At 37.6% G+C, this 27,435-nt stretch overlaps 2 protein-coding genes and 2 non-coding genes across 10 annotated transcripts; all 4 read right to left on the bottom strand.

The window, feature by feature from the left end:
* Positions 1 to 20: 20 nt before the first annotated feature.
* On the bottom strand, positions 21 to 13,984 carry LOC116180326 (zinc finger protein ubi-d4 B-like). 2 transcript variants are annotated; one of them, XM_031500255.1, is made up of 8 exons: positions 13,815 to 13,984; positions 13,335 to 13,716; positions 10,891 to 11,016; positions 10,712 to 10,838; positions 6,775 to 7,110; positions 3,039 to 3,350; positions 431 to 543; positions 21 to 379 (listed from the first exon to the last, which is right to left on the bottom strand). In XM_031500255.1, the coding sequence occupies exons 1-8, from the start codon at positions 13,865 to 13,867 to the stop codon at positions 254 to 256; spliced, it is 1,575 nt and encodes a 524-aa protein (XP_031356115.1). In that variant the 5' UTR covers positions 13,868 to 13,984; the 3' UTR covers positions 21 to 253. The 2 variants fall into 2 exon arrangements, with proteins under 2 accessions (XP_031356115.1, XP_031356116.1); XM_031500256.1 differs by having other exon boundaries at positions 13,335 to 13,745; positions 13,815 to 13,967.
* Positions 13,985 to 16,995: 3,011 nt separating this feature from the next.
* Positions 16,996 to 17,211, bottom strand: LOC116181554. The gene has a single exon (XR_004147283.1). It is a non-coding gene; the product is annotated as a small nucleolar RNA U3 (small nucleolar RNA).
* A 272-nt stretch (positions 17,212 to 17,483) lies between these two features.
* On the bottom strand, positions 17,484 to 17,602 carry LOC116181549. The gene has a single exon (XR_004147278.1). It is a non-coding gene; the product is annotated as a 5S ribosomal RNA (ribosomal RNA).
* A 440-nt stretch (positions 17,603 to 18,042) lies between these two features.
* On the bottom strand, positions 18,043 to 27,078 carry LOC116180313 (RNA-binding protein 25). Of its 6 annotated transcripts, none has more exons than XM_031500235.1 (11): positions 26,689 to 27,069; positions 26,527 to 26,641; positions 26,251 to 26,475; positions 24,230 to 24,409; positions 24,067 to 24,173; positions 21,113 to 21,246; positions 20,600 to 21,064; positions 20,213 to 20,548; positions 19,216 to 19,366; positions 18,608 to 19,168; positions 18,043 to 18,211 (listed from the first exon to the last, which is right to left on the bottom strand). In XM_031500235.1, exons 1-11 carry the CDS (start codon positions 26,794 to 26,796, stop codon positions 18,119 to 18,121), a joined length of 2,475 nt encoding a protein of 824 aa, XP_031356095.1. In that variant the 5' UTR covers positions 26,797 to 27,069; the 3' UTR covers positions 18,043 to 18,118. The 6 variants fall into 6 exon arrangements, with proteins under 6 accessions (XP_031356095.1, XP_031356096.1, XP_031356092.1 ...); XM_031500236.1 differs by having other exon boundaries at positions 19,216 to 19,354; positions 26,689 to 27,066; XM_031500232.1 differs by having other exon boundaries at positions 19,222 to 19,366; positions 20,600 to 21,246; positions 26,689 to 27,078.
* Positions 27,079 to 27,435: the final 357 nt, after the last annotated feature.

The following is a 27,435-nucleotide window of genomic DNA, read 5'->3' as shown; positions in this document are numbered from 1 at the left end:
TAAAAATAAATGAAGTGTCCTTCATTATCTATGTCATATTTAATAAAAGAAATAATTTTACAAGTTAGTATACACTAAAAACTATGAATGCTATTAAAAAAGTTAATGAATTTGTATAAAATACCTTTATCATTAATCCAACGAGGTAGCTACAATAAAATTAAGACAAACAATTAAGTATCGTTTCGAATTAAGTACTTTTTACTTAGGGAACTAGAAAAAAAATATGTTAAGGAAATTAAAGGTAGAGGACCTATTTGTGAAACTGATCGATGCACAGCTTACAGGACCAGGACCCTTCGGGCGGCGTGTTCAACGGCGGCGACAGGCAGTACATGTGGTAGCCTCGGTCGCAGTCGTCGCAAAACAGAAGCTGATCCTGCAAGTCGGATAAGTTACGAGAGGGAGCTAGAAAATTGAGCGTACTCACATCGTTATCGGAGTTTCCGCATACTGAGCAACATTTACATTCGATGCACTGCCAACGATATTTCCGCACAGAAATAATCATATTCATTGTAAATTGAAGGCATGTCGGATGAGCTAAAAAAAAAGTTTAAATATGTTACGGTCGAAGCAGCTGCCTTAATGTTTCATTAGTAATTAGTTACTCTTCCACTTAACCTTAAAAGATTTAATTTATGCTAAACGTTTCTTCAAAGTGAACGAATAAGGCAGAAAGTAACACAAGTTGTTGATTCTTATCAGTTGGAGCATATAACTTTGAAAATGTTCAAGACCAGAAATCTAAAACCTGATTCCTGAGAACCAAGAAACTAAACTAAACATGTCAATGCGTATGGTATCCTAAAACGCGCCACCTAAGAACTGAAACCTAGACACGAAGATCAAAACAGAATCAGACAAATGGAACAGGGTATGCAGCACTTGATGCTTAAGTTTATCCTTGAAACCCGGATGATAAACAGAAACGTCAACCCTTAAGTGACACCTGAAAACATATCGCAAATATGTTACAATCAGATTATTTAAGATTTCTTATTTTAATTGTCAACCGTCTGCGTGCGTGGTATGTGTAAAAAAGGCACTGAATGTTTTCTTCCTTCCAGCTTTATTGTTTTAATTTTTTGGAGAATAAATTTTGGTTATAGTCAACCAATTAATTGAACCCATTGTCCGACCCGGATAGAGTTTTCATGTCAGATTTTTTCGTGCACAAGAATTGTCAGGTGAAACTTTGTATAGTTAATTCAAAAACTGAAATCCAAACCTAAATGCTTTCAAGACTCGAATTATCAGGACTCCACTGTAGTCGATTATGACTGTGAATCAAATTTCAAGTTTCTATTCAACTGCAAATTTAAAAACTTCTAACGAATGGGCTACCTGAATATCTCTCTACTGGAAAATTGCAACATAAAGCCTAAAAATTGTAATAAGAATATTTCAAAACAGGAACCAGCTGGAGATTTTAGAACCAGAACATGAAAATGGAAATCCTTAAGTCTCAATTCTGAAACCGGAATACTCGCTTTGTTGATTATCGCTTTCTCTACACTCACATGGTGAGTAAGTTGGGGACTCTGTAAAGGAGCTCAAAACAGTATGCTATCTACAGGTAGGTAGTAAGTGCCGAAGAACAGTGACTTTCCAAGTTATGAAATTTTTCTTTGCAAGACAACTAAAAAAAAGCGCGCACAACTATAAAAGATGAGAATGTTTTAAGACGAAAAGTATAATAGAAAAATTTACATAAAATGAAGTGCCACTATACCTCAGCACTAAATAAAACCATTTATATTTTATGTATTGGCATCATTTATTGCACTATAACAATACACTTTTTAAAATGCTTGGAAAATAACTGTTCTTACAACAATTTCATTAAATTTTGAATGCTTCTTACCACTCGACTGCAGTTAATATTTCAAGAAAATTAAAAGTGTAAAAATCATTCAAAATTCCCTACGCTAGAATAAATAATTTCAATTAACGCTATTATAATGTTCATGTGTATATATAATCGAGATTTATTTACGATAGTACTGATTAGCTATCCATATAAGGTAAAAGCGATCAATACAATTAACGCGATAATAATAATAAATAATTTGCGAAGAAATCAGAATCGTCGTCGTATAAAAAAACAAAAGAAATTTGGAAGACGCAAAGTCTTAAAACCTAAAATCCCTAACGCATACATATTTGGTTAATCCAGTCTATTTAGCGAGAATTTCGAAAAGAAAAGCGTAACCTACCATTTCAATTATAACAAAAGTATCCTCTCGGATTTCCTAAAATAAATTAGTAAGAATGATCACAAAGTGTGACTGATGTGTATTCCCCTCTCAATTTTGGTGATGTGTATTCCGAGCCTACGAGTGATTCGGCTCGTACTAATAAGTGACTACTAAATTTCCCTTTGTACAAATTTGGCAGTATTTCTACAGGGTGCGTCGTTTATCTACAGCGGCGAATGACCGCGCAGACAAACCATTTTAACCCACATTGTCATAGGCGTAGAAAGGGCCACCTAATTCGTTTGTTTTTAAATTCAGAAACACGAATTTAGAATCTCCTACATCGAATAATACTGAACCGAAACTCTTGTGACTAATAATAAGAGAGGATCCTTGTTACTCCCACTTAAATGAGTATAAAATTTGTACTTTCTCTTTAGTTGTTTGCTGAAGTCTGAAATTAAAAGAAAATGATTGGGTGGCCCTCCCCATCTTCGCGCAAATGCAATAATTTAATAAAAGAAGGAACTTCAAAAATTGTACTAACATCCAAAGATGGTCCGTTTAACCCTACATTTACTAAATTCACAAAATGATAATCGTCAACCATCACAAGACATTCACTAGGTATAGAATTTGTTCTACACTTACAGCTAACGATTTTGATATATCTGATGGTGTTACTGTAAAAATATGTACACACCGTCCGATCGGCAAACCCCTTATTGCATCCTTTCATCATTCGAGTATTTACAAGTAGGAATTACACTCATTGAATGCGCTTTTTTCGACCTTTTTTGGCGGGAATCGGCCGTCCGTCCATTCGATCGCCCTTACCTGATCGACCGCAGTCGGCGCACGACACCAGCTCCTCGGAGCCGCCCGTCTTCTTGTTCTCTCTCGAGTCGCCGAGGCAGAAGTCGCAGTACGGACTCGGCATCGCCTTATCCTTGAGATGGTCCATGATCGAGACGGGCGGCATCGGATCGTAGTTCTTCTCCGCCACAAGGATGGGCATCGGAGGATCGTCCATCGGGAGTAGGGGCGGCTGATTCGGAAGATTCGGTGGTAGGTTGGGCGGCGCTTGCGATTGGGGAGAGGGCTGTAGGCCTCCCGGCCGACTTCGTCTGATCGGACCGCCCGGAGTGCCTACACAACATTTTTCACTATCAATTTGCTGAAACCTACTCGGTACCAAAAACAAAAGGAGTGATGCGCCTTTGAAATAAAGAAACTCTAAATCCAGTACTGAACTGTACTCGAGGGAAGTTACTAGTGCAGTGCGATAGTCTAGAAGATGGCGTTAAAACATGCAATGAGACGGGAAGGAAGAATCATTGACGATGATATCAAAGCATGAAGATAGGAGCAGAAAATGGATGTGAAGGAAACACAGGATGTGGAATCGTAAAAGAAAAACGCGATACGGAAAGAAGAATAAACGGGTCATATCTGAGAGTGTGGTGAAGTGTAGGATACGTACAGGCACCAGAGTGGAAAGGTGTTATAATTGCTGAAAACAGAGCCACATTAGCATGAAGTGCTGCAATAGGAGAAACAGAGGTTATGGATAAAGACAGAACGAAGCCTTCGATCGCGCAAGGGCTACAGGAGAACAAGAGCAATACAGTATTATAATCGGATTAGACCGGTTATTGGACCCAACCTCATTTTTTAAATGAAAGACCTTGTTAATTAAATGTAAAAAAAATAGTGCCATTTCAAACGCTAAAAAATTCAAAAATGAATTATTTGAATCTTTTTTGAAATTGTTTTAATGACTTGAATCTTTTTTTAATATCATCCCTGGATATTTGAAAACAGAATTTCATATTTTCGACAAACTTTAAAAACCCAAAAATTGTTTTGAACCATTTTAATTTTTTTATTTGAATCTTTTTTGAAGTATGGTATGTTATATTTTTGAAAAGAAAATTTAATTAAATTAATTTAAAAAAATTATGTGAGCTCTGATAACTTTTTTTACCAGATCCCATTATACTTAATTTGAAAACGGCGGTTTATTCAACAACCATTATAAAGAAACTCTTGTATAAAGCATTGTTCTATATCTTTTTTATCTAAGAACATATAGGGTCAGGTAAAAAAATTATCGAACCTAACCTCATTTTTTTAATTGAAAACCCTGTATAATTTAATCTAAAAAGATAGGATATTAAAATCTCTTTTCAAAAATATAACATTAAAAAATTCAATATTGATTCAAAAAAATAATAAAATTAAAAAAACTCAAAAATTGTTTTGAAATTTTTATTTGAATCTTTTTTGAATATCCCTGGTGTGTTATATTTTTGAAAAGAAAATGTAATATCTTTTTTAACTACATATAGGGTCAGGTGAAAAAGTTATCGAATCTAACTTTTTCTATGGAAGACCCTGTATAATTTAATCTAAAGGATTGCATATTGTCTTTTAAAAAATATAACACTAAAAAATTCAATATTCATTCAAAAATTGTTTTGAAATGTTTTTGTATTTTTTTGAATTATTTGAACTTTTTTTTGTGAACCTTTTTTGAATATCATGCCATATCCCATTCCATATCATATACAGGGTATTCCATTTAGAAAAAATAGGTTAAATCCGATAAGTTCTTTACGCGAACAGACAACGCAAAGAGTATGCCTGGACTAAGAGGGTATATCAGAGGAAGCGTAAGGCCGGGATTCAGGTAGAGCACGAAAAAAATTTACTGAATGCCAAAAGGGTTAATGCACTTAAAAGCTTGGTCAGACGACATCGATAAGGATGTGTGGAGTGGAAGGCCTCCCCTAGTGGCCAATTGCAAATCTTTTCCCAGTGCATGCAAACCTATAGGGTGTGCGAGTGGGGGGGGGGGGTCAGACCCGCTATGGCGGAAGAGGTCAAAAGGAGAAACAGTGGGATATAGAACCATTTTCGACACTCTTCTAGGGTGTTCGTAATTGTTAGTGCTATCAAAAAAGTAATATATTGATTCAAAAAAGACTAAACAAAATTTTAAAAATTCAAAAATTGTTTTGAAAAATTTTTTAATTTTTTTAAATTTTTTGAATATCATCCCTGGCGTGTTATATTTTTGAAAATACAATTTAATATGCTGTCTATTTAGATTACAATATACAGAGTATTCCATAAAAGAGAAAGAAAAAAGTTACTGAAGTCCAAAAGGGATGATGCTCTAAAGAGCTTCCTCGGGGAGAGCAAGAGAAGCTAAATATCAGACAAGATCGATAGGGATGTGTGAGGCGATAAAGAAGATCAAGACGACTCTCATGGTGGGCAATGACATATCTTTTCGCAGTGCGTGCAAAACTATGGGGCGGGGGGGATATGAAGTTCATTCGAGGCAGATGCGGTATGGGAGCGTTAAAGCTATACCGGAAAGAAGTAAAAGGGCAAATAGTGGGACATAGTAAAAATAATCTCTGGACGTCAAAAATGCTTTTACTCGACGCATCTGAATATCTGGCCGATAGCACGGTGGTGGTCAAAAATCCCCCGCAGATGCCCATGCAGTTTGAAAAGAGCGCGGGGGTTCCGTGTTCGAACCCCTATTATGGGTGATTATGCAAGCCAGGTGCTCAAAATGAACTATGACAAGGGATTCGCAAGGTCGAGTGTCAGACGGGAGAGCCTTGTTGCAATGATGGTTGAGTGCGACACCAACTGGAAGAGATCATGACGAGAAAGATAGAAGATGTTATCATATCTTACTAACCATGTAAGAAAGAAAAAAAGGGACAAGTGCCTATTTTAGATATTTTTACGTAGAACCCAGTGGCGCAGTAAAAAATTTGTTTGGACCACCGTTTCTGAGATTTGATTGATTGATTGATCCATGGCCTACTATTTAAAAACTATAAGAAGGGATTTTATTTTTGATTCCCTTAAAAATCAATGTAAAAAAGAAAAAAAATGCAAAAAAAATGACGTTAAGATATACTGTGTTACATTTAAAAATATGATCATTTAGTAAAATCTTGAAGAGTATGGAAAGAAGGGTGAAGGAGACCTGAGAAGGGGGTGAAAGAGGAAGAAAGTGAAGAAGGCTTGAATAATCTGAATAATCATAAACATTTGAGCCTTCAGCCTGTTTTCTCAATTAAACTGAAGCCATACCAACGAAAACATACGACAATGAAAATATCCTCACTACTCCTTAAACTTACTGCGTTCTCCTTTTGTTTTTGTTTTGCTAAACGACTCTCACAAATTAAATTCAAGCAACTTTGTCCAAATTAAAAATAATTCAAAACATGTTCACTGAAATATAGAGGGCGACACTTCACCAAATAGTAGAGAGCTAATACAACGCATTTCTCCATAAATCAATAGACGCGTTTTCAATACGTTAGGTACAAAATTACTATTACCTATAACATGGTTCCTATGACAACCGCATTATGCTTTTTACAACAAAAACAAACAAACTAGTGTACAAAACAAAACATCACCATTGTTAATAAAAACATTAAAAAACTGAAAACAAAAAAAGTTTACTCACACTGGGCAAACAACTAACATGCATGCAAAACAGAAACACACAGAAAAGTAAAAAAGAAGGCAGTACCGGCGTTTGGTTGATTCAGAAACGATACATAGCTATCTTGATAGACAGATCCCTGTAGAATCCCTTGCGCGGGTGATAGGTTGTTGGACGCACCGTCACCCACGACTGGACCACCCGTAACCAAGCCCCCAAGAGAAGCAGGCCCACCCATGCCCATGGGTAGACCCATACCCGGCGGCATAGGCGGTCCTCCCGGCACGTTGGGCATGCCGACGACCGGGGCGGTCGGCATGGGGGCATTGCTGTCACGAGAATTTTCATCGCTAGCCCCCTCTTTGTGCGAATGGCCGTAGTGGTAGGTCAGGCCGGGTCGTGTCTTGTACCGCGCTCCGCACACTGAAATTTTTTCACTTACAAACAACACAATTTGGTTTTTGGTGCAGACGCCGAAATGCTTAAAGATGCTCAAGCACTAAATGCAGTTATGCTCGAGCTTACCAGAACTGGAACCGATTAGTGCTTAAATGGTGGCGATTAGTGTTTCATTTAGAAGCGCGAATAGTTCAGTTAGTGGAAACAATGATTTCAAGTACCAAAGCGTCAGTTAGTTTGAACCCGAACCGAAATCGATATAATAAATGTAAGGGGCGTGCCGCTTAGTAATGAGTGTGATCCTATGATTAGCATTAAGAAAAATGTGAGCCTAATTTCCAGCTCTGTGATTACGCCACAGACTATAACCCGTGGCAACCACTGGAGAAAAATCACTTTGGTTTTACTAAAAAGTGTAGTTTGTTTTCTGCATGTAATGCAATAATCGCAGAAAGTCTAGTGAATTTTATCTTGTTAGTGTAGCGAATTTTCTAGATCGTTATAAAGGCGCTATAAGGTCCATAACAAATTAATCACCAGTGATAAGAAAGTGGTCTATGAAGTATGATATGCTGATTCCAGATTTTTCTAGAAGCTGTTGGTTCGCTATATACGCAAATTGAATTGTGTTTAGTTTCAATCTTAACATAGATGTCAAAGTGATAAAGAGCACAGAATTGGTTTATTTCATTTGAATATGTGTCTTAGTGTTGTTTTCATTTTACAATTTTTATCGCTTCTATCGCTTATCGCACGAACAATTGCGAGTCTCGTGAGAAAGAAGAGGGGGCGTTCCTTCGAAGTTGGCGTTATCTAATCCAGTTTTGATTGGCGCAAGAAGATTTATCTTATTATGGAAATGTTTCGTTAAATACGACAAGGAGGTGGCTGCTACCTGGTTCGCGACGGTTGGAAAAGAGTGTACGCTATTTTTATGGGGGCGTTTCACCCTATTTGAATGATTGAAGTTCGTAATTTTTATAATATTTCTGTACAGAAAAAAGTTAACTGAAGTTGTTACAAAGTTGTGAAAAGTTCAACGCATGTTATCCGCATTCGGAAGAAGTTAGTCAAGTTGAAGTAAAGGAAGCAGTTTTAGTGCAACCTGAGGCTTTCTGTTGAGGTTCTTTTGTTGCTTAAAGGTTTTGTTTATCACAAGCCTTGTTATGGCCCGATTATTTGGATTATAAACAAAAAAACTAGTAATGTAATTTTTTTCACTGTCGACCGTATGCGTACGGGGTATTATGTAAAAACAAGCTTTATTCTCTTTATTTCAGAAATTTCATGCCTTTTGGTATAAATTTTATGATTGTCAATCAATTAATTGTGTGTTTATTCGAAGCCATTGTGCGACCCCGATAGTCTTTATGTGGGATTAACCTTTTCATATCGAAGATTTATTTCACGTGCTGATTGAGGCCTCCCAAAATTATTAATTTAAGTCAGTGTGGGGATTTTTCTTTGTAGCAGATGCTGGAAGTGTACGAAACGATTACAAAACAATCTAATTTTCAATTTTGTTTCTTTGAGCTAGCAGGCCAGGCGTTTTGTGGGTGGTGTACACTGCGTCAAATTTCACACAATAAAGTTACAAAATAAATAGAATTAATTTCTTATAATTATATTTAAAAGTGGACGTGCATGCTTGCTTCGTTGCTTTGAAGAACACAATTTTTTGCTTTTGCTTGATATTTTGCAAAGTCTAGAGACTTAAATGGATAATTTTTTTATTTGCCGCATTTTGATGACTCGCTAGTAGCCTATTCAAAGACGTGCCACCAGTCTTTGTAACTCTTATGATTGCAGAAAAAAACATTAAAGAAGAAATGCACATTCCATCACGTTGGACGCGCGGTTTATTTGGCAAAAGTACTTGTTTTGATCCGCTCTCCCACCCAATTTTTTTTTCATACTTATATACCCTGTATAGATTTGTTGGCGCTATCCATTAAGGGCGTTTCGATAGGGGAAGACAGGACTAGTTTTCGAGCAATTGCACCCTCACTTCCTCTTACGCCCCCCCCCCCGCGGCCGGGATTCGTCCAGTTTAACGGTTTACCCATGTGCGAATTTTGTTCCCGGAAGCGCGCCCATCGTCCGGGGAAGGGCAGAGGGGGGGGGGGAGAACGAATTGTCTGGGAGTAGCCGCACATCGGAAAAGTCGCGCCGCTTCAATTCGAAGCTCGAATTTGGTGAAATCGGTCCAGCATAAAACAAAATTATTAAAGAAAACGTCGGGAACTGCTCGTTATCTTCTTGTACATATAAAACGTAGTACGTACAGGGTGGTCCAAATTCTTGGCTCACCACTGAGATCTCCGAAACTGTGACAGATACAGTATGGGTTAAATGGTAGAATCTGAATTTGTTATCAGAATTTCCATAACACGCTAGATATAAAAGCTGTTTACTTATTTCTTATGGGCGCCATGTTGGAGTTTTACCAAATGAGATAGAAGACAAAAAAAGACAAATAATAACCGGTCACTCTATACTTCCACATAAATTTACAAGAAAAATTTCAAATCAAATGTTCCATGGGTAGCTAGATACTGATGAACCAACATGGCTATGACGAAGCATTCAACTGAATTTCTTTTGTTTAGTCCTCCAATCCTATATGGCGTCCATAAGAAATACGAAAATAGTAACGTGTTATGGAAATTCTGATAACAGATTTAGATTCTCAGGAAAAAGTGCCCATAGAAGGTGCTAGCAGGAACCGCCCAACCACTTAAGCTAGGGAAAATGACGAAATTTGAGATTTTCGGTGATGTTATTTTCAAAGCGTTTTTTTGAGTCCTAATGATAAGCCACGAATTTGAACCACCCTGTAGGTACATATAGACTGGTAAACATTTTATTCTTTAAAAGTTGCTTAAAATGATCTATAAAGGGCACAAAATGTTTATTGAATTTGTTCTTGTGTGTAATTAAGCATTTAAGCGTTTTCAACAAGAAAATTTGCGGAAGAAACCCTAAATTTTCCACAATCTTAATCACTTACTTTTTTTACTTCATATTTCCTAATTCTTAATAGTTTATTATTCTTGAGTTGGCTAATCTGAAAAACGTAATTTTCATTAAGCCTTTGTCGCCTAATAATTTTTTTATTCCAAACAGAATGCAAGTAGATTGTAAGAATATGATTATAAGAGGATTATCAAAAGATTCTAAGAAAATCCTTACAAGATTCTGAGAAAATTGCATAAAATAAGCGACATCTGACATACACTCGATTAATCAATGAAGCTGCGACTTAACCTCCCACTGGCACATTGTGTCGGTAAAAACTTTCGGTTCGAGTCCCTACCTAAGCAATAGAAGAAAAAGCTCTCTAAGCATAAAGCGTTACCACTTGTACCATCTTTAGCACAGACGTTAACTCTGCATACGAACATTATTTTGTAACAGACCACATATGACTCTACACAAATAAAATTGCTCGACAATAACTTCAATACATGCACAAGCACCTTTGTATAGGTATATTTTGGCGAAGCGGCAGCAGGCCTTTTAATTGACGTTTACCTTTTAACTGGCGACGCCAGTTAAAAGTAAAAATAGTCCGTCAGTGTCCTCCTACGCGTTCGATTACGCCCGATTTCCGAATAACACTTACGTTCGCAAGCGAAAGGTTTGTCCGGATCTCCGGGCGTCGGATCGAAATTGTGCGCGTACGTCTTCTTCCTACCGCGCCCGCCGCCTTTTCGACGTCCCGGGGCGTTCGGCGAGTCCGTGCCGCGGCTCTAAAACGAAAGCGTTGCGTAAACGAAATCGCAAACTCGCTCAAATTCTCACCCTTCCCGTCCCTTTCCTTCGCTTGCTACGTTTGCTGTAAGTCTCCTCGTAGTCCAAATCGGAGTCCTGGTCGGGCTCGTCGTACGCGTCCATCTCCATTATGTCTTGCTCGTCGTAGTACCAATCCTGTAAGTTGGAGATTAAATGTTGCTATAATGGAGAAGTTTCCAGTTTTTTGTTGTAAATTAATTATGAAATTTTAAGTAAAATAAAACAAAAATTCGAAAGAATCATTAAAATATCTCCACAAATGAAAAAGTTACAAGATTTTAAAGTTGCGCTTGGAAAAATAAATTCGTTCGGCGTGTGACGTCACTTGACCTATTCGCATATGATGCCTATTTGTTCGCTTAGTATGTGTGCGGTTACCACGGTAACGGACGCACTCGATTAGATCAAATGACGTCACATCCCTAATTTTGATGACTATTCTTAAAAAGTAAACATGTGTGCCAAACGTTAGACAAGAAATAAAAATTAGAAATTTGGCACATATGTGTAACTTGATATACTCTAAGAATAGTCATAAAAAATTAGGATTGCCATTTAAAAAATAGTCGATGACGTCATATCTCGAATTTGGAACACCCTGTATAAAATTTTATTACATCAAAAATAGCGCAATTTAAAATACTAATCGACGTGTACGAGCAAATTTCCGAAAAAAAACCTTTGATTTACTGAATTTAAAGAATCACCCTGTATAACAACTGGTCAAAGAATGTATACAGGATGTCCAAAGTTCACGATTTTGGTGTTTTTGCCCTACAAAAATGACAGTGTAGTTATTATGTCATTGTTAGTGGACGAAATTATTAAAATTTAGATCAGATCAGATTCAGAAAACTAATCTTCCACCAGAAAGCTGCCCGCATTTGTTACCTCCAAAAATTAACCCGAAGGTTGTAACAAGAACCCGTTAACGGATTTTATTTGATACGAAATTTTTTTCGCGTGATTGCTTCCGCTTATTTATCTTTATTTTTGAGTGGGCGGGGTTTCAGCCATGCCCGAACTCGGATTCGAACCAGGGACTCTTAGTACCGCAGTCGTAAATGAATTTTGATTGGTTGTGGAAAATTGGTGATACTCATTTTGTCCGCCAGATTAGAACCCCCATTTTGTTTAAAAAATGAAACATCAGATTCTCAATTAGCGCGCCCAAAAACCCGCTATGACTTTCATTTAAAAACAACAAAGTGGGTTTGTTTTTTGAATATGTAACATCAGATTCTTATCACCACTCAAAAACCCAAATAACAATTTTTATCCGCCATATTGGATTCTCCATTTTATTAAAAAAAAAATCTAAGATCAGATGTTCGGTAAACGCGCCCACTATACTAACATTCATTTAAAAGCAACCGTCATATTGAATCCGCCATTTTGTTTTTTGAAAATCTAACATCAGATTCTTCATTAGCCCACCCAAAAACCCCAACCACACCAACTTCATTTAAAAATAACAATTATTCGTAATTTTTATCCGCCATTTGGATCCTTCATTTTGTTTTTTTTTTAATTCAACATCAGATTCTCAATTAGCGCTCCCAAAAACCCACACTACACCAACTTTCATCTAGACATAACAATTTTTGTAATTTTATCTGCCATATTAGATCTCTATTTTGTGTTAACAAATTTAACATGAGATTCTGAATTAGCAACACAATGTTGACACTTGTGTCAGCGACATTGGATCCGCCAATTTGTTTTTTCAAAATCTAACATCAGATTCTTAATCACTACACCAACTTCCTTTTAATAACAACAATTTTTTGACATTTTTGTCCGCCATATTGGATTCGCTATTTTGTTTTTTTTTAAATCTAACATCAGATTCTTAATCACTACACCAACTTCCTTTTAATAACAACAATTTTTTGACATTTTTGTCCGCCATATTGGATTCGCTATTTTGTTTTTTTTTTAATCTAACATCAGATTCTTAATCACTACACCAACTTCCTTTTAATAACAACAATTTTTTGACATTTTTGTCCGCCATATTGGATTCGCTATTTTGTTTTTTTTTTAATCTAACATCAGATTCTTAATCACTACACCAACTTCCATTTAAAAACAACAATTTTTTGACATTTTTGTCCGCCATATTGTTTTTGAAAATCTAACACCAGATTCTTAATCAGTGCACCCAAAAACCCCCACCACGCCAACATTCATTTAAAAACAAAAAATTTTTTAACCTCACGATAACCATATGGGGAAAAATTCCCAACCCTAGATTGCATTGCTCACTGGAATCGGTAGATCCGAATCCCGGTTCACATTCCAATGTTGGGTTCGATCACTACAATAATGTGTACCAGACATAATCAGAAATCATACTAAAACAGAATTCAAAAAACGATTCGCATGATCAAATGACATTGTTATTGAACACCTTGTAACCCTACTATGGGCTTCCATACTACGAAACTTACTTTAGAGACATCATCCTTTAAAAGCAGTTGGCTGTCTTTGCTATCCGTATCTTGCAGGGCGGGATTCTCGACCTGCGATATGTTGTGGAGGTCGACGTCGCCGTCGAGTAGCGCGTCGGCGGCTCGCGCGAACGCCCTCGAGTTCATCGTCAGATATTGTCTTCGTCTCTTTCGCCATCGCGGTCTCGGGTACGTGTAGATCTGGCCGGGAGCCATGCCGGGCATCCGGTGCCTTTTGTTCATGTACAGCGAGGAGTGATTCTGAGCTACGCCCGTCTGACTGTCGAGGAATGGCAACCGTAGGCGTCGCTCGATGCATAATCTCGTGTTGTAATTGGCGGCACTCTCCAGTATTTCTCTGTAGGACGTGTCGTTCATAAAACTGCAACGAAATAAGGGCAAAGTTGTTACCTAAAAATGGCGTTGTCGTGTCTAATTAGCCACAGAGGCGAAATGGGGGAATGTGAGGTAAACACTTACGTTTCGATTTTTTCCAAATTAGAAAAATTTACTGTGGAGATTACGGTTGCCATTTTGATAGGGAAACGCTACAAATTCGGCACCAGAAAGGCACAAACTCAAAAATAACACCACCACCACACGAAGACAACCATGAACATTGAACACAACAGTCGTGTTGCGCATGCGTATAGGTTCCCGAAAATCAATAGCTTGCAAGCAACCAACCGTACGATTGGTATAGGCAACACATCATACGGCAAATTATTCAAATGCGAATATCTCCAAAACGAATCAATAGAATGTAAAAAGCAAAGCAGATTAGGAATCACGATTAAATTGGCTTTCAAATTATGTACCATAGGATTCCATTTAAAATTTTAGGGGTTAAGCTCCCTACGTAGAGGGGTGAAAACTTGGGTTCGTGATTTGTATTCCAAAAGCTGTCCCCCTCGAATACAAAATTGACGTGTTCGAGGATTTTTCGAAATTTCTAAATTTAATACCCTAAAAGCTCTCTGTATACTTCTCGTTGGGCCACTCTGTATAAATTACACCTTCCCAACATTCTGGGTTGCTGTGAAACAAAGGATACAATACAAATTTGAACATGAAAAAATAATTAAAAAAAAAATTATTATATAAAATGATTTCTTAAAATTTAAATGGAATTTTTTATAGTAATTATTGCTATTAATTTTAACAATTTTGATGGTAATCCAAAAGTGTGGGAAAAAAATTCTCTGAAAAAAGTGGTAATTGTTCCATAAACACAAGTAGCACATTTAAAATCCTTAGAAACTATGTATTAACAAATGTCGTTTGAAGACGTATTTATTATTTGCCCCATAATCACAAGCAGTCTATAACTTTTGATTGAAAAGTCTGATCGAAAAAGTACGAATTGTTTTGGATTCTACGCACCAAAATTAATAAGAAAAAGTGTTTTCCCGAGGAATTTTGGTGCTGTCGATTTTTGGCAAAAAATGAAGGTTATACACTGCCTTTTTTTTGCCCCGAAAAAAAAAATTGACTCAGATCGACCCGGAAAAAAATTTTCTTATAGAACGTGGCCTGTAGAATCCATAATTTCAAACAGTTCCAAGATTGGGCTGCTAGTTCAAAAGTTACAGCCCTTTGAATTTTCTTTCGAAATTGGTTTCTAGTCTATAACTTTTGATTGAGAAGTCTGATCGAAAAAGTACGAATTGTTTGGATTCTACGCACCAAAATTAATAAGAAAAAGTGTTTTCCCGAGAAATTTTGGTGTAGTCGATTTTTGGTAAAAAAGGAAGGTTTATACACTGCCTTTTTTTGAGCCCCGAAAAAAAAATTGTCTCAGATCGACCCGGAAAAAAAATTTTCTTATAGAATGTGGCCTGTAGAATCCATAATTTCAAAAAGTTCCAAGATTGGGCTACTAGTTCAAAAGTTACAGCCCTTTGAATTTTCTTTCGAAATTGGTTTCTAGTCTATAACTTTTTTTTGAGAAGTCTGATCGAAAAAGTACGAATTGTTTTGGATTCTACGCCCCAAAATTAATAAGAAAAAGTGTTTTCTCGAGAAATTTTTGTGCAGTCGATTTTTGGCAAAAAAGGAAGGTTATACACTGCCTTTTTTTTGCCCCGAAAAAAAATATTGTATATAATATACATCTTTATATACAATGGTACTTGGTAGTGTGGATGGAATTGATCTTTTCTCTCACAAATAAACTATACTTACAGCACTCCCACATTTGTGAATTGCGCAAATGGACCTTGTTTGCGTAAATTCCACACAAAATTGCTAAAGCAGTGTTAAAACGGTCTACGTGTACCGCTAGTCCAACAAAAACGTTAGAAATTATACGCATAATCAGTTATATTTTCTCACTGTACCTATTTAATTTTCATTGCTAGCTAAATTCAAATAAAGTTTGTAATTGGGTAAAGGCATAAACAATGGTAAAGGTAAGGCGTTAAAATAATAAAATAAATAGGTCTATGGCCTGAAAGAATTAAAAGACTCCTTGCATAGGAAGCATAATATCACATTCCGGTGATTAAATATAATGCATATAAAACAGAGTATCATGGTCTGTGTCTGGTCATATAGTAAATTTTACTCTATGATTTCATTATAATTATAATATAAACTGGTTCTTCAGAACACAGTATACTAGCGGTAATTTCATCCTTTATTGTCATCAAAACTTCGTTGCTTACTTTAATGCTTCCCTGCAGAAAGGAATGGACGATTTCTTCTTCAAAATTTAATTATTTTATTTTTCATTTGCCTATATATATGCCAATTATATCTGTCATATGTGATATATGAAGCAGTCTATTACGCACAAGGGCATAATGGATGGGGGGGGGGGGGCCACCCCTTTAAGACAGCGAAATTGGATGGCCATTTGGAACACCTTCAAGGTATATGGCTACCTACTGCAAAAATTCCTGGACTCTAGAAGTAGTTCGAAACGGCAGAAGTGGGTCCGGACGGACAAAACGCAAACAATAGCACAATTTTTTTATTCTTAAAAAATACGCTAAAAAACCTGAAACATATTCCTTATAATGTACTAAGTCCGTCAAACACATACAAGTATTGATACTAAGTCCACTTATTACAGTTGACCTCGCAATGTTACTGCGATGCGACTTAGTACTTGTTTAAAATTTGTTAACTGTTGTTTATCATCAAACAATACTAAATCCATATATTTCATGTAGAACATCAAAACTTATGTGACTTAGTACAAAAAAGCAATTTTTGGGGAAAAATGGACTTAGTACAGTTTACCTCTGAGGTACAGTAACAGAAATGCATTCTTTGGGAACAATGAAAAATAAAATGTTGTTATGCACACCTCAGGCATACTCAATCCTCGGGCGACTTACAATCCCTCGGCTCTGTCGCCTTAATGCCCTTGATGCATAAATAAAAAATAACTATTATGTAATGGGCCACACAGCACACTGTGAGACATATTCGGTCCTACGGAAGAAAAAAGGGTGGTGGTAGGTAATGCAAATGCAATCGCCTTTACGATTTTTGCAACCCCCCCCCCTCAACAAAAGAGGTTTTCTACATGTTGCTTGAAACATTACGTACCTAAAAAAACAAACTGTTTTGTAGTTGTTCAGAAATATGAACCACCTCCCCCCCAAACATAAGGTGCTCCTAATATTTATTTGTATTTAAAGAAAGGGTTGCAACCACTCAGAATGCGTCACATCCATCCCCTTTGGTCAAAGCCGCCAGGTGAACGATCATCGTTGGTTAAAGGTTCATTGCCGAAACAGCAAACCAACAACCTGTCTCACGCTCAGGATGTGAAGCTGTCACTCCTCATCATGGTTGCAAATGCTCTGTGTTTAAAACAGAGTATTGGAAGACCAACTACAGAAATGATCCTGTGAAGTATAGTCTTGATGCAAGCGTTAACATTTCGCCGACATCAACATATTCAACTTGCGTATCGCATGGTAGCGATAACTTCGCCTCCATCTCACAGCAAAATTGTGAACTAATGGTGGAGTTACGTAATGAAACTATTTCCATATTAGGCGCATATTGATTACGTCACCCATCGAATGAAATCAAGTTTAGAAAAAAAAAGTGAATGTAATTTGAGCTTTACCTATTCGTTACGATAAATCGTAAAGATGTGATAAATAGACATGTGCAAAAATAAAAAAAAAGAGACAACGGCACGCGGTGTTCCCAAGCGGTCACCCATCCAAGTACTGACCGCGCCCGACGTTGCTTAACTTCGGTGATCGGATGAGAACCGGTGTTTTCAACGTGGTATGGCCGTTGTCAAGAAATTAAATGTTCTACGGGAACATTTGCAGAACTTTTCCCACACAAAAAGGATACAAACAGCCCGAATATAGGGAATTTGAACCTTTGGGCACTCTTTTAAAAGATTGTACAATTTTTACATGGCGCCAAATAATCAAATAAAAATTTGACAGCTGTCTATACGATATAAATAGCACAAATATTGATTAATTTTGGCAATTGTAAATAAACAAAATGGCGGTCTCATCCCACCAATAGCATATATATAAGAGAAATATATATGACCAATAGTCATTCTCATTAAAATGTTCTGCCATAGAGGTCCTGAATTGCAAATAGTACTTAAAAGTCACTATCTAGTGACTTTTATAGTACTAAAAACCAGAGTACTCAATTAGTGTTTAAATAACCTTAAATTTAGAATGTATTTGAAGGTTAATACTACATACTACATTGCATATTTTGAAATTCTTTTATTCTGTAATTTTACAATTATTTATAAAAGAGGACGACATGTAGATAGACTCAAGTTACTACTTAACCAAACCTAATTTTTTAGCTTCTACTTCATAAATTAACAACCTCCACATTTTCACGACAAATACTTCGGCTTCTTCATCTAATACCTAAAAAAGAATTGCACAATTAGATGCGTTTGTACTCTATGAACAGATTTGCGAACTATACTCTATTCATTTTAAGAAGGTAGCGGTAGAAAGCATAGGAAAGTTTTGACCTTGACTGTGGTTGGTTAAACCGCGAGTCTGTATTACGCCGACAAATAAAATGTGTGACCAATTTTGTTATATTAGTAGTTTCGATTACGAACAAAACTGTCGAACTGACTTTAGATGTCAATTTCAATGATCCAAACGTGAAATCTGTTGATTTATTTTCATGTTTCAAATTTGGTGCCGTTTTATATTTATCCTGTGTGTGTCTGTCTTTAAACACAGCGCCATCTACCTTCTACCTTCTTATAATGAATGCAGTATAGTAAGTCTTTCTCTTAGTGTACTTACCATTTGTACATCTTCTAATATGACCTGTGGTTGAGATCCAGCGAGTACCTTTGAACAAATGAAATCGACCAATGTCGGTTCCGGTTCGCCTATATACTCTATGATTTTTTTGTTAATCCACGGTCGAATTTTCTTCTCCATCAACGAATTATCGATGACCGACCAATCCAATTGATACGCGAAGAGCGCGCTCTTTTCCGTAGGTATCTTTTCTATTAGCAACTTGATGTGCCTTCGTTTCTCCTCCTGAGATTTAATTGTGTCTTCGGAGTTTTTGTCGCCGTTCTCCTTGTCCTTCTTATTCTTCTTGTCCTCGCTGTAATCCAACGGGACCAGTTTGCGTTTCTTAACCAACGTACTCGAATCATCCTCGTCCGGATTGAACACCTCGCGTAGGTCGGCCTTTTTTCGTTTGCTATCGTTGCGCGGCGGACTGTGTAAACCGGCCGGTTTCGATAATGTGAGTTTGATTCCGATGCCGGTCGGAGGAGGGGCGGCGTCTTCTGTCACCATAGGAACCGACTGCCGGGAGTCCTCGTCTCCGACTTGCACTTGTGTCCACTGTAAAGCGAGCGTTTCAGAAAACCGGGCAGAGTGCCTTGACTTACCTTAACTGATTCGCCGCGACTTTCCGAGCTGGTATCTACAGGTGGGGGCGGGCTACGGTGGTCGTCTACGTCACTATCGCTATCGATCGGCTCGGCTTGTACGGCCGCCAGCTCCTGAGCGGCTTGCTGGACAACGTACCTAAAATTCGCACTTGTAAAACGCGTTAATATTGTAAGAGAGCAACGTAGGTGGAAGTAACATTAAAATCCACATAGGAATAAAGACTAAGCAACTAATGATAAAGATCGACAAGAAATAAGTATGGAGTGGATGAGTAGTAGATGGTAGTGTGAGAAGTATTGAAGAAGTGAGATGCACACATCAGTAAAATACAAAATGGAAGAAATGAAAATGAGGAGTCAAGGAGGAGGACTATAGTTGGTAGAAATTAATTCCTTTGGTTGAGACAGTGCTACCCTCCCCCTCCACACCCCTCTTTTGGTAAGGGATCAGGAAGAAAGGCAATTGTAGGTAAAAACAGTTCCTTTTGTTGAGACCTTTCATTAGAATACTGTGAGATATTAATTATTACCCCCCCGCCCCTCAGAAAGGAATCACCCAAGAAAGTTATAGTTTGTAGAAACCAACTCATTTCGATGAGACCTTTTAGTAGAATACCATAAGGCATAGGATAGAACGGGTGCCCCCCCCCCGCCTTTATGCTCAGATGCATCGATTAGTAGTTTAAATTGTGCTCTTTTTGATGTAAAAAAATTTTATACAGCGTGTTCCAATTTTGAGATATGACGTCACCGGCTATTTTTTAAATCGCAACCCTACATGTGAGCCTAATAAGCAAATAACAAAGATTATGATTAATATACAGGGTGTCCCCAGACCGTCTGAGATTTCATGGGTAACTTTCCTATTGGCGAAGTGCGAGCATTTTTTTTTAAAACTTGATTTTTGAATAAATTGTTCCCTCACTGTAAATCGGACGCTCCGGAACACCCTGTATATATAAAGCTTGATTACGACCAGAATGTATATGTATACCTTTCTCTCTCTTCTTTCATTCGTTGTCGATTTAATTCCCGTTCGACTTCGCGATCGCGGTCACGCTCCCGCGCCCGCTGTCGCTCAATTTCCCGCTCCCTCTCCCGTTCACGCTGCCGCCACTGATCTAGATTTACATCTATTAGTAACTTTGGTTTATACTGATCTTCACGTTCCTTCTTCGCTCGCTCGAATTCGGCGCTCGGATCTTCGAGGCCGCTCGCGAAAATCTTGTTTTTGAGCTCTTCCATTTCCTCCTTCTCCTTCAGTCTATCGCGATTGTCCGCCTCGGATTCTTTGACCCTTTCGCTTAACCTCTTTTGCAGCTGACCCCCTCTGGAAAAAGAAATTTAGATCGTATTCTCGTCGGTTTAGTGGAAAACGAACTTGTAAAATTTGACGTCGTCACGTTCGTCGTCGTAGTCCTCCAAGAACTCCTTGAGCCTCTTTGCGTCCCTTTCGCGTTCTTCCTCTTTGAGCCGTTCCTTTTCTCTTTCCTTTTCGTACTCTTTTGCTTTTCGACGCTCGCGCGTCTCCCACGCGCGCAAGCGCTCTTGGTAGGCGGCCTCCTTCTCTCTCGCCCTTCTCTCGCATTTCTTCTTCTCCTTCAACTCCTCCTCGATTTCTTTTTCCTTTAGCAACTCTTTGGAGCTTTTACTTTTATCTCGATCCTCACGATCTCGATCTCGATCCCTATCCCTCTCGCGTTCCCCCCTGTCTCTATCTCTCTCGCGCTCACGCTCGCGATCTCTAAGCTCTCTCTCGCGTTCCCTTTCGCGCTCACGCTCCCTTTCGCGTTCGCGCTCTTTCTCCCTCTCGCGCTCCCGCTCTTTGCTGCGCTCATCTCTTGATCTGAAATGTACGTGTTGAACCTTTGCGCTATCCTCCTTCTTAACTGACCGTGACCTCGATCGTCGCCGCTTCTTCTCCTCCTTCTCTTTCCTTTTCGGACTCGGCGAGTGCGACGACTCTCTAGGTTCGGTCCCTCTCTCCTTCTCCTTGCGTCGCGTCACCTCCTTCTCTTCTTCTTGTTTCTAGAAGAAAGCGAATTCGCATTAACGAAATTTGGGCCTACCGTCGCCACGCGTTTGTGTAAAATGAATAAATGTTTTCATACCACTTACGACTCGGAAGAAACAACAACCGATCCCTAATCAACTGCTGAGAAAAGATAACATCTTATGCAGGTGATCTTAATAAACTGTAATTTTCAAGTAATGGTTGCTTTTAATTGATTACGTTTTTACAGGGCACATTATAGACACACACGTATACAAGGTGTTTCTTTCTTTCTAGGGCAAACGACATTTAGAACAACAGTCGAATTTCAAACTCAAAATTAACCATTAGTTAAACAAATGTTTTTGAAAGGCTTATCACGCCAGATAATTAGATAAAACTGCAAAATCGCTGCTTTTATTTAATTTGATAACATTTTAAGTTGATAAAATTTGCAGGCGTTTCTTTGTATAAAATTTCTTTATCTTTAGTTTATTTGTTATGCAATATTTTTGTACAAGTGTGTTAAAAGCTAATGGGTTTGGATAAGACAATAATTGATAACATTTTGTTTACGTAAATAAATAAATTAAAAAAAGTTTAGTAGGGGAAAAGGCGTCTTTCGCATGCGGAGCGTATGAATCAGTCTGGCCTATTTAGATAAAAATGAACATAAGTTCAGCCTCACACCTCGCACAAATACGCCAATGTGCTTTTTTGTCTTAAGGTTGAGTTCTTAACTCTGATTTATTTTAATGGCCGCCATTATACATTATTATTATTGTATTTTTCAAATATTTATACTGTTATTCGGGTCGGAGGAAGAGGAAGCATGGGGCTATCGTGTTCCACTTGGAGCTTTTCATTTTCATGAAAAATTTACTCCACATTACCCACTCATAACTATATTTAACATATTAATAATGTTGTGCAATGGACTAACAGACAATATTTAAAAAAAGAATTAATTTGTGATAACTATTAAACTATATGATGTATAATACATTGGTTCATGGTAATATGGAATAACACAGTAAAAAGATGTTATTGCCGCTGCCGGTCAAGTACGATTTTGCGGACGTATTTTTTAAATTGAGATGTGCTAAGTTTTTTACAAGTGTCAGGAAGCGAGTTGTATAGGTTAGCCACTTGGTACGTAATTGATCTTTCAAACAGAGCCGTTTTGTGATACGGGGGTGTGATTAAATGAATCAATCTGGGATTAGTACTGAATCTAATCTTTTCATATAGATACAAAGGAATTTTTGCATTAATTATATACATTACACCGAAAAAATGAAAACGTAAAAATAGCGAAATAAACGGCGTAACTAAAAAAAGAGACTATCGATATATATTGGTGCTTTTTTTGAGCCGAATCAAATTTCTTTCCCCTTTTTTTTGCACTTTATAAAATTCCAACTTTAGTTAAAAACAACCCTAATCACAAACGATAAAACAATAATTAACGGCGATTGCTAATTAAAATGCGGTGATACGTTCAGGTCCGTAAGGACCTATCTAGTATCATTAGTATTAGCAAATCTTGAGCAGTTGCTGAATTTTAAGGTACATATTTATTTAAGACCTTAATGCGAAAATCCTTTGAATCAAAGTGCCAACTTGAACTGGGAACTGCAAAATAGTTGGAATTTTGGTCCTGCGCACAACGTCTAAATCTTGAGTTTGAGATTCAACAAGAAAATATCAAAGTTTTGAATTGGATTTGAGCTTAAAGACTATGTGATTTTATTTTTTAGTTCACAAAATCAACGGAAAACAGGGGGTGGGTCTCTTTGTTATGCACTTATACATATGTGGCAATGTTGCCATTTTTCCAAAGAAATTTCCAACTGACCTTGACCTTGAAAGAGTGAAACACCTTGTATATACATACGCATAATAAAATAATACAAATGCTATTGGTGATGATGTCATTACATGCATATTTTGCATTGATAAATACATGAAAGTCAATGGGAAGTGTTACTCAAACTGCAATAATTCAAAGGAGCGGTTTGAGTAGCACTTGAAAGCACTTATTTATACTAAGCTATCATACATTTACTATAGTAACTTACTCGAGCCCAAGGAGATGAAGGATCCAAGCTGAACAATTTTTCCACCTTGTCGTCTCCAAAAATTGTTGAAAATATATTTATACCACGAATCGTAACTTACAAATACGATCCGCAGCAATTAAACTAAATTACACCATTCATAAAAACATAAAGGCGAGATTAGCAAGATTCGTTCGATAGCGTAACCAATCAGAACAGTTTTAGGTTTCTGATTGATTGCGCAAATCTCAATCGCAACTGAATAAATTGGTAAGTTCAACGCATTCACTCGAGCACTCAATTTGGATCCAGTGTGAAACACTAAAAGCACTAAAATCAGTGACTTCCGTCAACAAAAACAATAATACTTTCATAATAATAAATGGAATAAAATCGATAATTTAAATCACACTCGCGTCGACTTCTTTGACTACGAACAAATTACATAAAACAGCCGAATGCGAATGTAATTAAAATTATGTACAATGGAGAGAACTGGTGGCACATTACTCACCGGCGGCGCCGCACGTTGTACAAAGTCTGGACTGCGCCGTTGCCATATCCTAGTGGTTTTGAATTACCGTATTACCAACCTCAAAGCTAACACCCTAACCTATCTTATTTTATTAAATTTTAGCTAACTCGTATAACTTTTAGCCGGTACGAGAGTAAGAAATAAGTTTCTTAGAACCGCACCGCCAATCGGCAAATAGCAACAGTTAACGACAAAAAAAAAAGTAAAAATGAAAATTCCTATCCCCCCTCTCGCAATTACGTAAACGCGCGCGCACTCACCTTCATTATCTCCCGGAATTTACCGATCTCTCGGGTGATTAGGTCCCTCTTTTCCTCCTCGACGTCGGCTTCGTCGAGCACTTTGTTTGTTTTTTGCAACACTTCCTCTGGAAACGCATATCGGTGGGTTAGTATACGCTAATTATGCCAAAAGTTTATTCACCTTCTTTTTTCATTTCAAAGTTTCTCATTTCGTCCTCGTGCTCGATGAGTATCTGCTTGATTCTCTCGACGGCGACCGCATCGAGCGCCAGCGTTTCCTCGTCCAGGTGGTCTTCGTCCTGAGGTTCGTCCTGCAAGGGCGACGAGCCTCGCTGCTCGGCCCTCTGCCTTTTCCGCCTCTCTGCGCGACAATGTTAATTTCAAACAGTAAATGCAAATTGTCTAAAATCTAGAGGAAAGGAAACAGGTCAGGTTCCTACTATTATAAATCTTCTGGTATGGAATTCTGTCCGTCGTTCCGCGCTATTATAGCTCAATCCCTAGACCTTGTATCGATTTCGGGTTTTCGATATATGAAAGCTTATGGGTTCCAGATGTGCAACTATCAGAAATTAACTCTGGCCTGTATTGCCCAAAATCGATCTAAATCCCGCAGCAATGTTTTTGGGAAAAAGACCAAACACGATGCCCAAGAAATGATCCATATAAATTTTGTTGTCCCGTATATTTTTAACCAAAAGATGTCAAAATCGTTATTTACGCACCGATTTTCTTGGGAAAAGACCAAACTCCATTGACTCAATTGACCAAACTTCCATTCCACAATCAGATCAAAAACTCACATTCGCTTGGAGTTTGGTTTCAGAGATCTTTGAATTTGTAATGGAACCGACTTTACGCGCTAAATTCAATACTTCTTCGAGAAACTGGTCGGACTAGAATTTGTCACGCGTATTCAAATGTTTTATGCGAGAAAGAAATAGAGAAAGAGGTAGGGGGAAGAGCTCTGTCATCCCTCACCAAAAACTGCAATTGTTTATTTTTTTTTACTTTTTTTATTTTTTTTTATTTTTTTGTAGGTGAAGGTTAGTATCATTTGTTTTTAATTTATTACATATAGGGCCGGTTGCACAAAGGCAATTACTCAGAGTAATTACATGATTGTGTTGCATTATATTAATTATTACTCTTACTCTCTCTTACTGTCCTATTTTGGTTGAGACTATACCTCAATTGTTTTTGAATTACGATTTTCGCGACCCTGTGACACTTTTTTGTGAAACTGTTAATACGACAGAAACAATCTACGCACGTTTGTTTCTGAAATACAGGGTGAAAACGAAAAGTTTTTGAGCCGCTGTTTCTCAGATTTGACCTTTGACTCAAAGTATTTTTTAAATGCAACCCCCTGTTAATTTTTTTTTATTGATTGGTATCGGCTGCCTTAGTTACCATGGATACAATAATACAAGACAAAATCTCCGTGAATGCATAGTCTACTATTTAAAAACACCAAAAAATTAGATCTTGATTAACGGCTAAAATTTAAAAAAAATACAGGTTGTGATACATCAATGTAAGTGGAGGCCCAAAATTTTTTTGACTATGCCACTGGATTCTACGTAAAAATCTAAAATATTTTTTTCTTTTGCAGATTTACGTATTTTTATTTGTATTTAGATACAGTATGTTCACATATGGAAGCTATTCAAAAAGCATACATCACACGTGTACAGTATGAAATCGTGTATATAATTAATTTTGTAGATGTGTTCCCTGGTTGCTGTAGTTTGGACATCGCCAAATTCTTTATTTATAATTGAATTTCTTGCACCTGTAGCATTTCATTTGCAAGCGCGATGACGATTATTACTATTTCTTTACAGGGTGTTTCATCTGGGGGGCGAGTTGTGTTAGATCAAGAGTGATAAATGACTACGAACTTATATTACACGATGTAGAGGCAAAACCATCACATAAGGGGAATTTTTTTCTTTTGAAAAATTCCCCTAAAAACTCAAGTCAAAAAAACAACTACAGACTGAAATGAAGTTTTTGCAATTGCTGACAGTTGTCACTATGAAATTGGGGCGCAGTCTTCGTCTGTATACATTTAACAGGAGCAACATACAATACTTACGAAGCATGAAGGGAATAAACAGAACCCGAAGGATAACAACTATGTGAAAGGAGTCGGGATTTTAAGGCATAAGGATTTAATGCCGGGTACACACAACATACCTTTGTATTCGTCAAGAATCGTTTTTGTTTTTGCGTCGACTTTCGCGACAAGTCGCCTATCACCGACGGGCATATCATGTAAGAGGCGAACGGTCCTTAATCCCGCGTCGGGACCGGCTAGTTCGCAGAAACCGAACGCCTTCACGCGCTTCCAGCTGATCACGTGTCCGCACGCTCCCAAAATCAGTCTTACCATCGTGTCGGGAGCCCTTTCCGTTATGTTTCCTGAAAGCGAAAAGGTAAACCATGAACAGTTGGAAGGTCGGAGAAACGTACCGACAAAAACTGTAACCGCGGGACCTGCCAACTGCTTAATTTGCTCGCGAGTCGCGTTAAGTTTCGGGAACGCTCGAATTTGTTGGGGCGTGGAAGTTACTTGAACGGGCAGCATCTAAAAGAGGGTGATATTCACTTGCATTCCGTTACGCGATTACTTACATGTGGAACCGGCATGACCGCCGGCATTAACGGAGGCGGCGCGGTCATGGACATGTATGCCATCCCAGGCATGGGAATGCCTAATGTAGGTCTCGTTGGATAGGACATCACAGCGCTTGATATTGCCTATTCACCATAACAGGAACATCTAATCTTAAAAGGATCAATAAACTTCTTAAACTATTCGGAGCGATCCAACTGTTAAAATGGAACTTGAGGACGTTTGTATATAAATAACGAATAAATATTTCACGTAAATAGCCTTATTACAAAAGTCTTTTGTTTAAAATTATTAAATAAAACCAGTTTTATGACAAAAATACACGCCTTATCAAAAAGTAACTTCTACTACCAACCGAACGAATTCCTTCATTACCAACATGACCAGACAAAGAAAAAAATCACTGTTACCAGGGGCGGCTCGTTACAAAAGAAACGCCGTCAAGGTGAACACTTTTTTTTTGTAATTTCTAAATTAGACCTATCATAAGGCAATTAGTGTCCCTTCTGTGATTAAGAAATGGCATTTAATCATCCAATCTCGTGTTGCTAAGCAACCCTGTATTCTGTAACTCTAGAGGTGATTAATTGGTATCCACGGATAGGGGACACAATTCTGTTCCAAACTAGTTCATCTCAATCAATCGTCTGAGGGCCGTTTGGTACCAGACAAAACGCTAACGAATTTGTAAAAAAAAACGCGTTTTAGCAAACACTTGTTTTATTCAAACTTAAAATAAACTATAA

This window comes from Photinus pyralis, unplaced genomic scaffold (genome assembly GCF_008802855.1).
Source record: "Photinus pyralis isolate 1611_PpyrPB1 unplaced genomic scaffold, Ppyr1.3 Ppyr1.4_LG9, whole genome shotgun sequence".
NCBI lineage: Eukaryota > Metazoa > Arthropoda > Insecta > Coleoptera > Lampyridae > Photinus > Photinus pyralis.
The sequence above is the reverse complement of the archived record's forward strand: the minus strand, read 5'-3'. Positions and strand labels throughout refer to the sequence as shown.

Coding starts and splice junctions, on each gene's coding strand:
- LOC116180313 (XM_031500231.1), bottom strand. CDS start 26,796: ATGTCCTATCCAACGAGACCTACATTAGGCATTCCCATGCCTGGGATG. Junction 24,410..26,250: donor GATTCTTGACGAATACAAAG/GTATGTTGTGTG, acceptor ATTGTCGCGCAG/AGAGGCGGAAAAGGCAGAGG. Junction 19,367..20,212: donor ATGAAAGAAGAGAGAGAAAG/GTATACATATAC, acceptor GCGTTTTACAAG/TGCGAATTTTAGGTACGTTG.
- LOC116180326 (XM_031500255.1), bottom strand. CDS start 13,867: ATGGCAACCGTAATCTCCACAGTAAATTTTTCTAATTTGGAAAAAATC. Junction 11,017..13,334: donor TAAAGGATGATGTCTCTAAA/GTAAGTTTCGTA, acceptor TCCAACTTACAG/GATTGGTACTACGACGAGCA. Junction 544..3,038: donor CGCCGACTGCGGTCGATCAG/GTAAGGGCGATC, acceptor CTTTTTTTTTAG/CTCATCCGACATGCCTTCAA.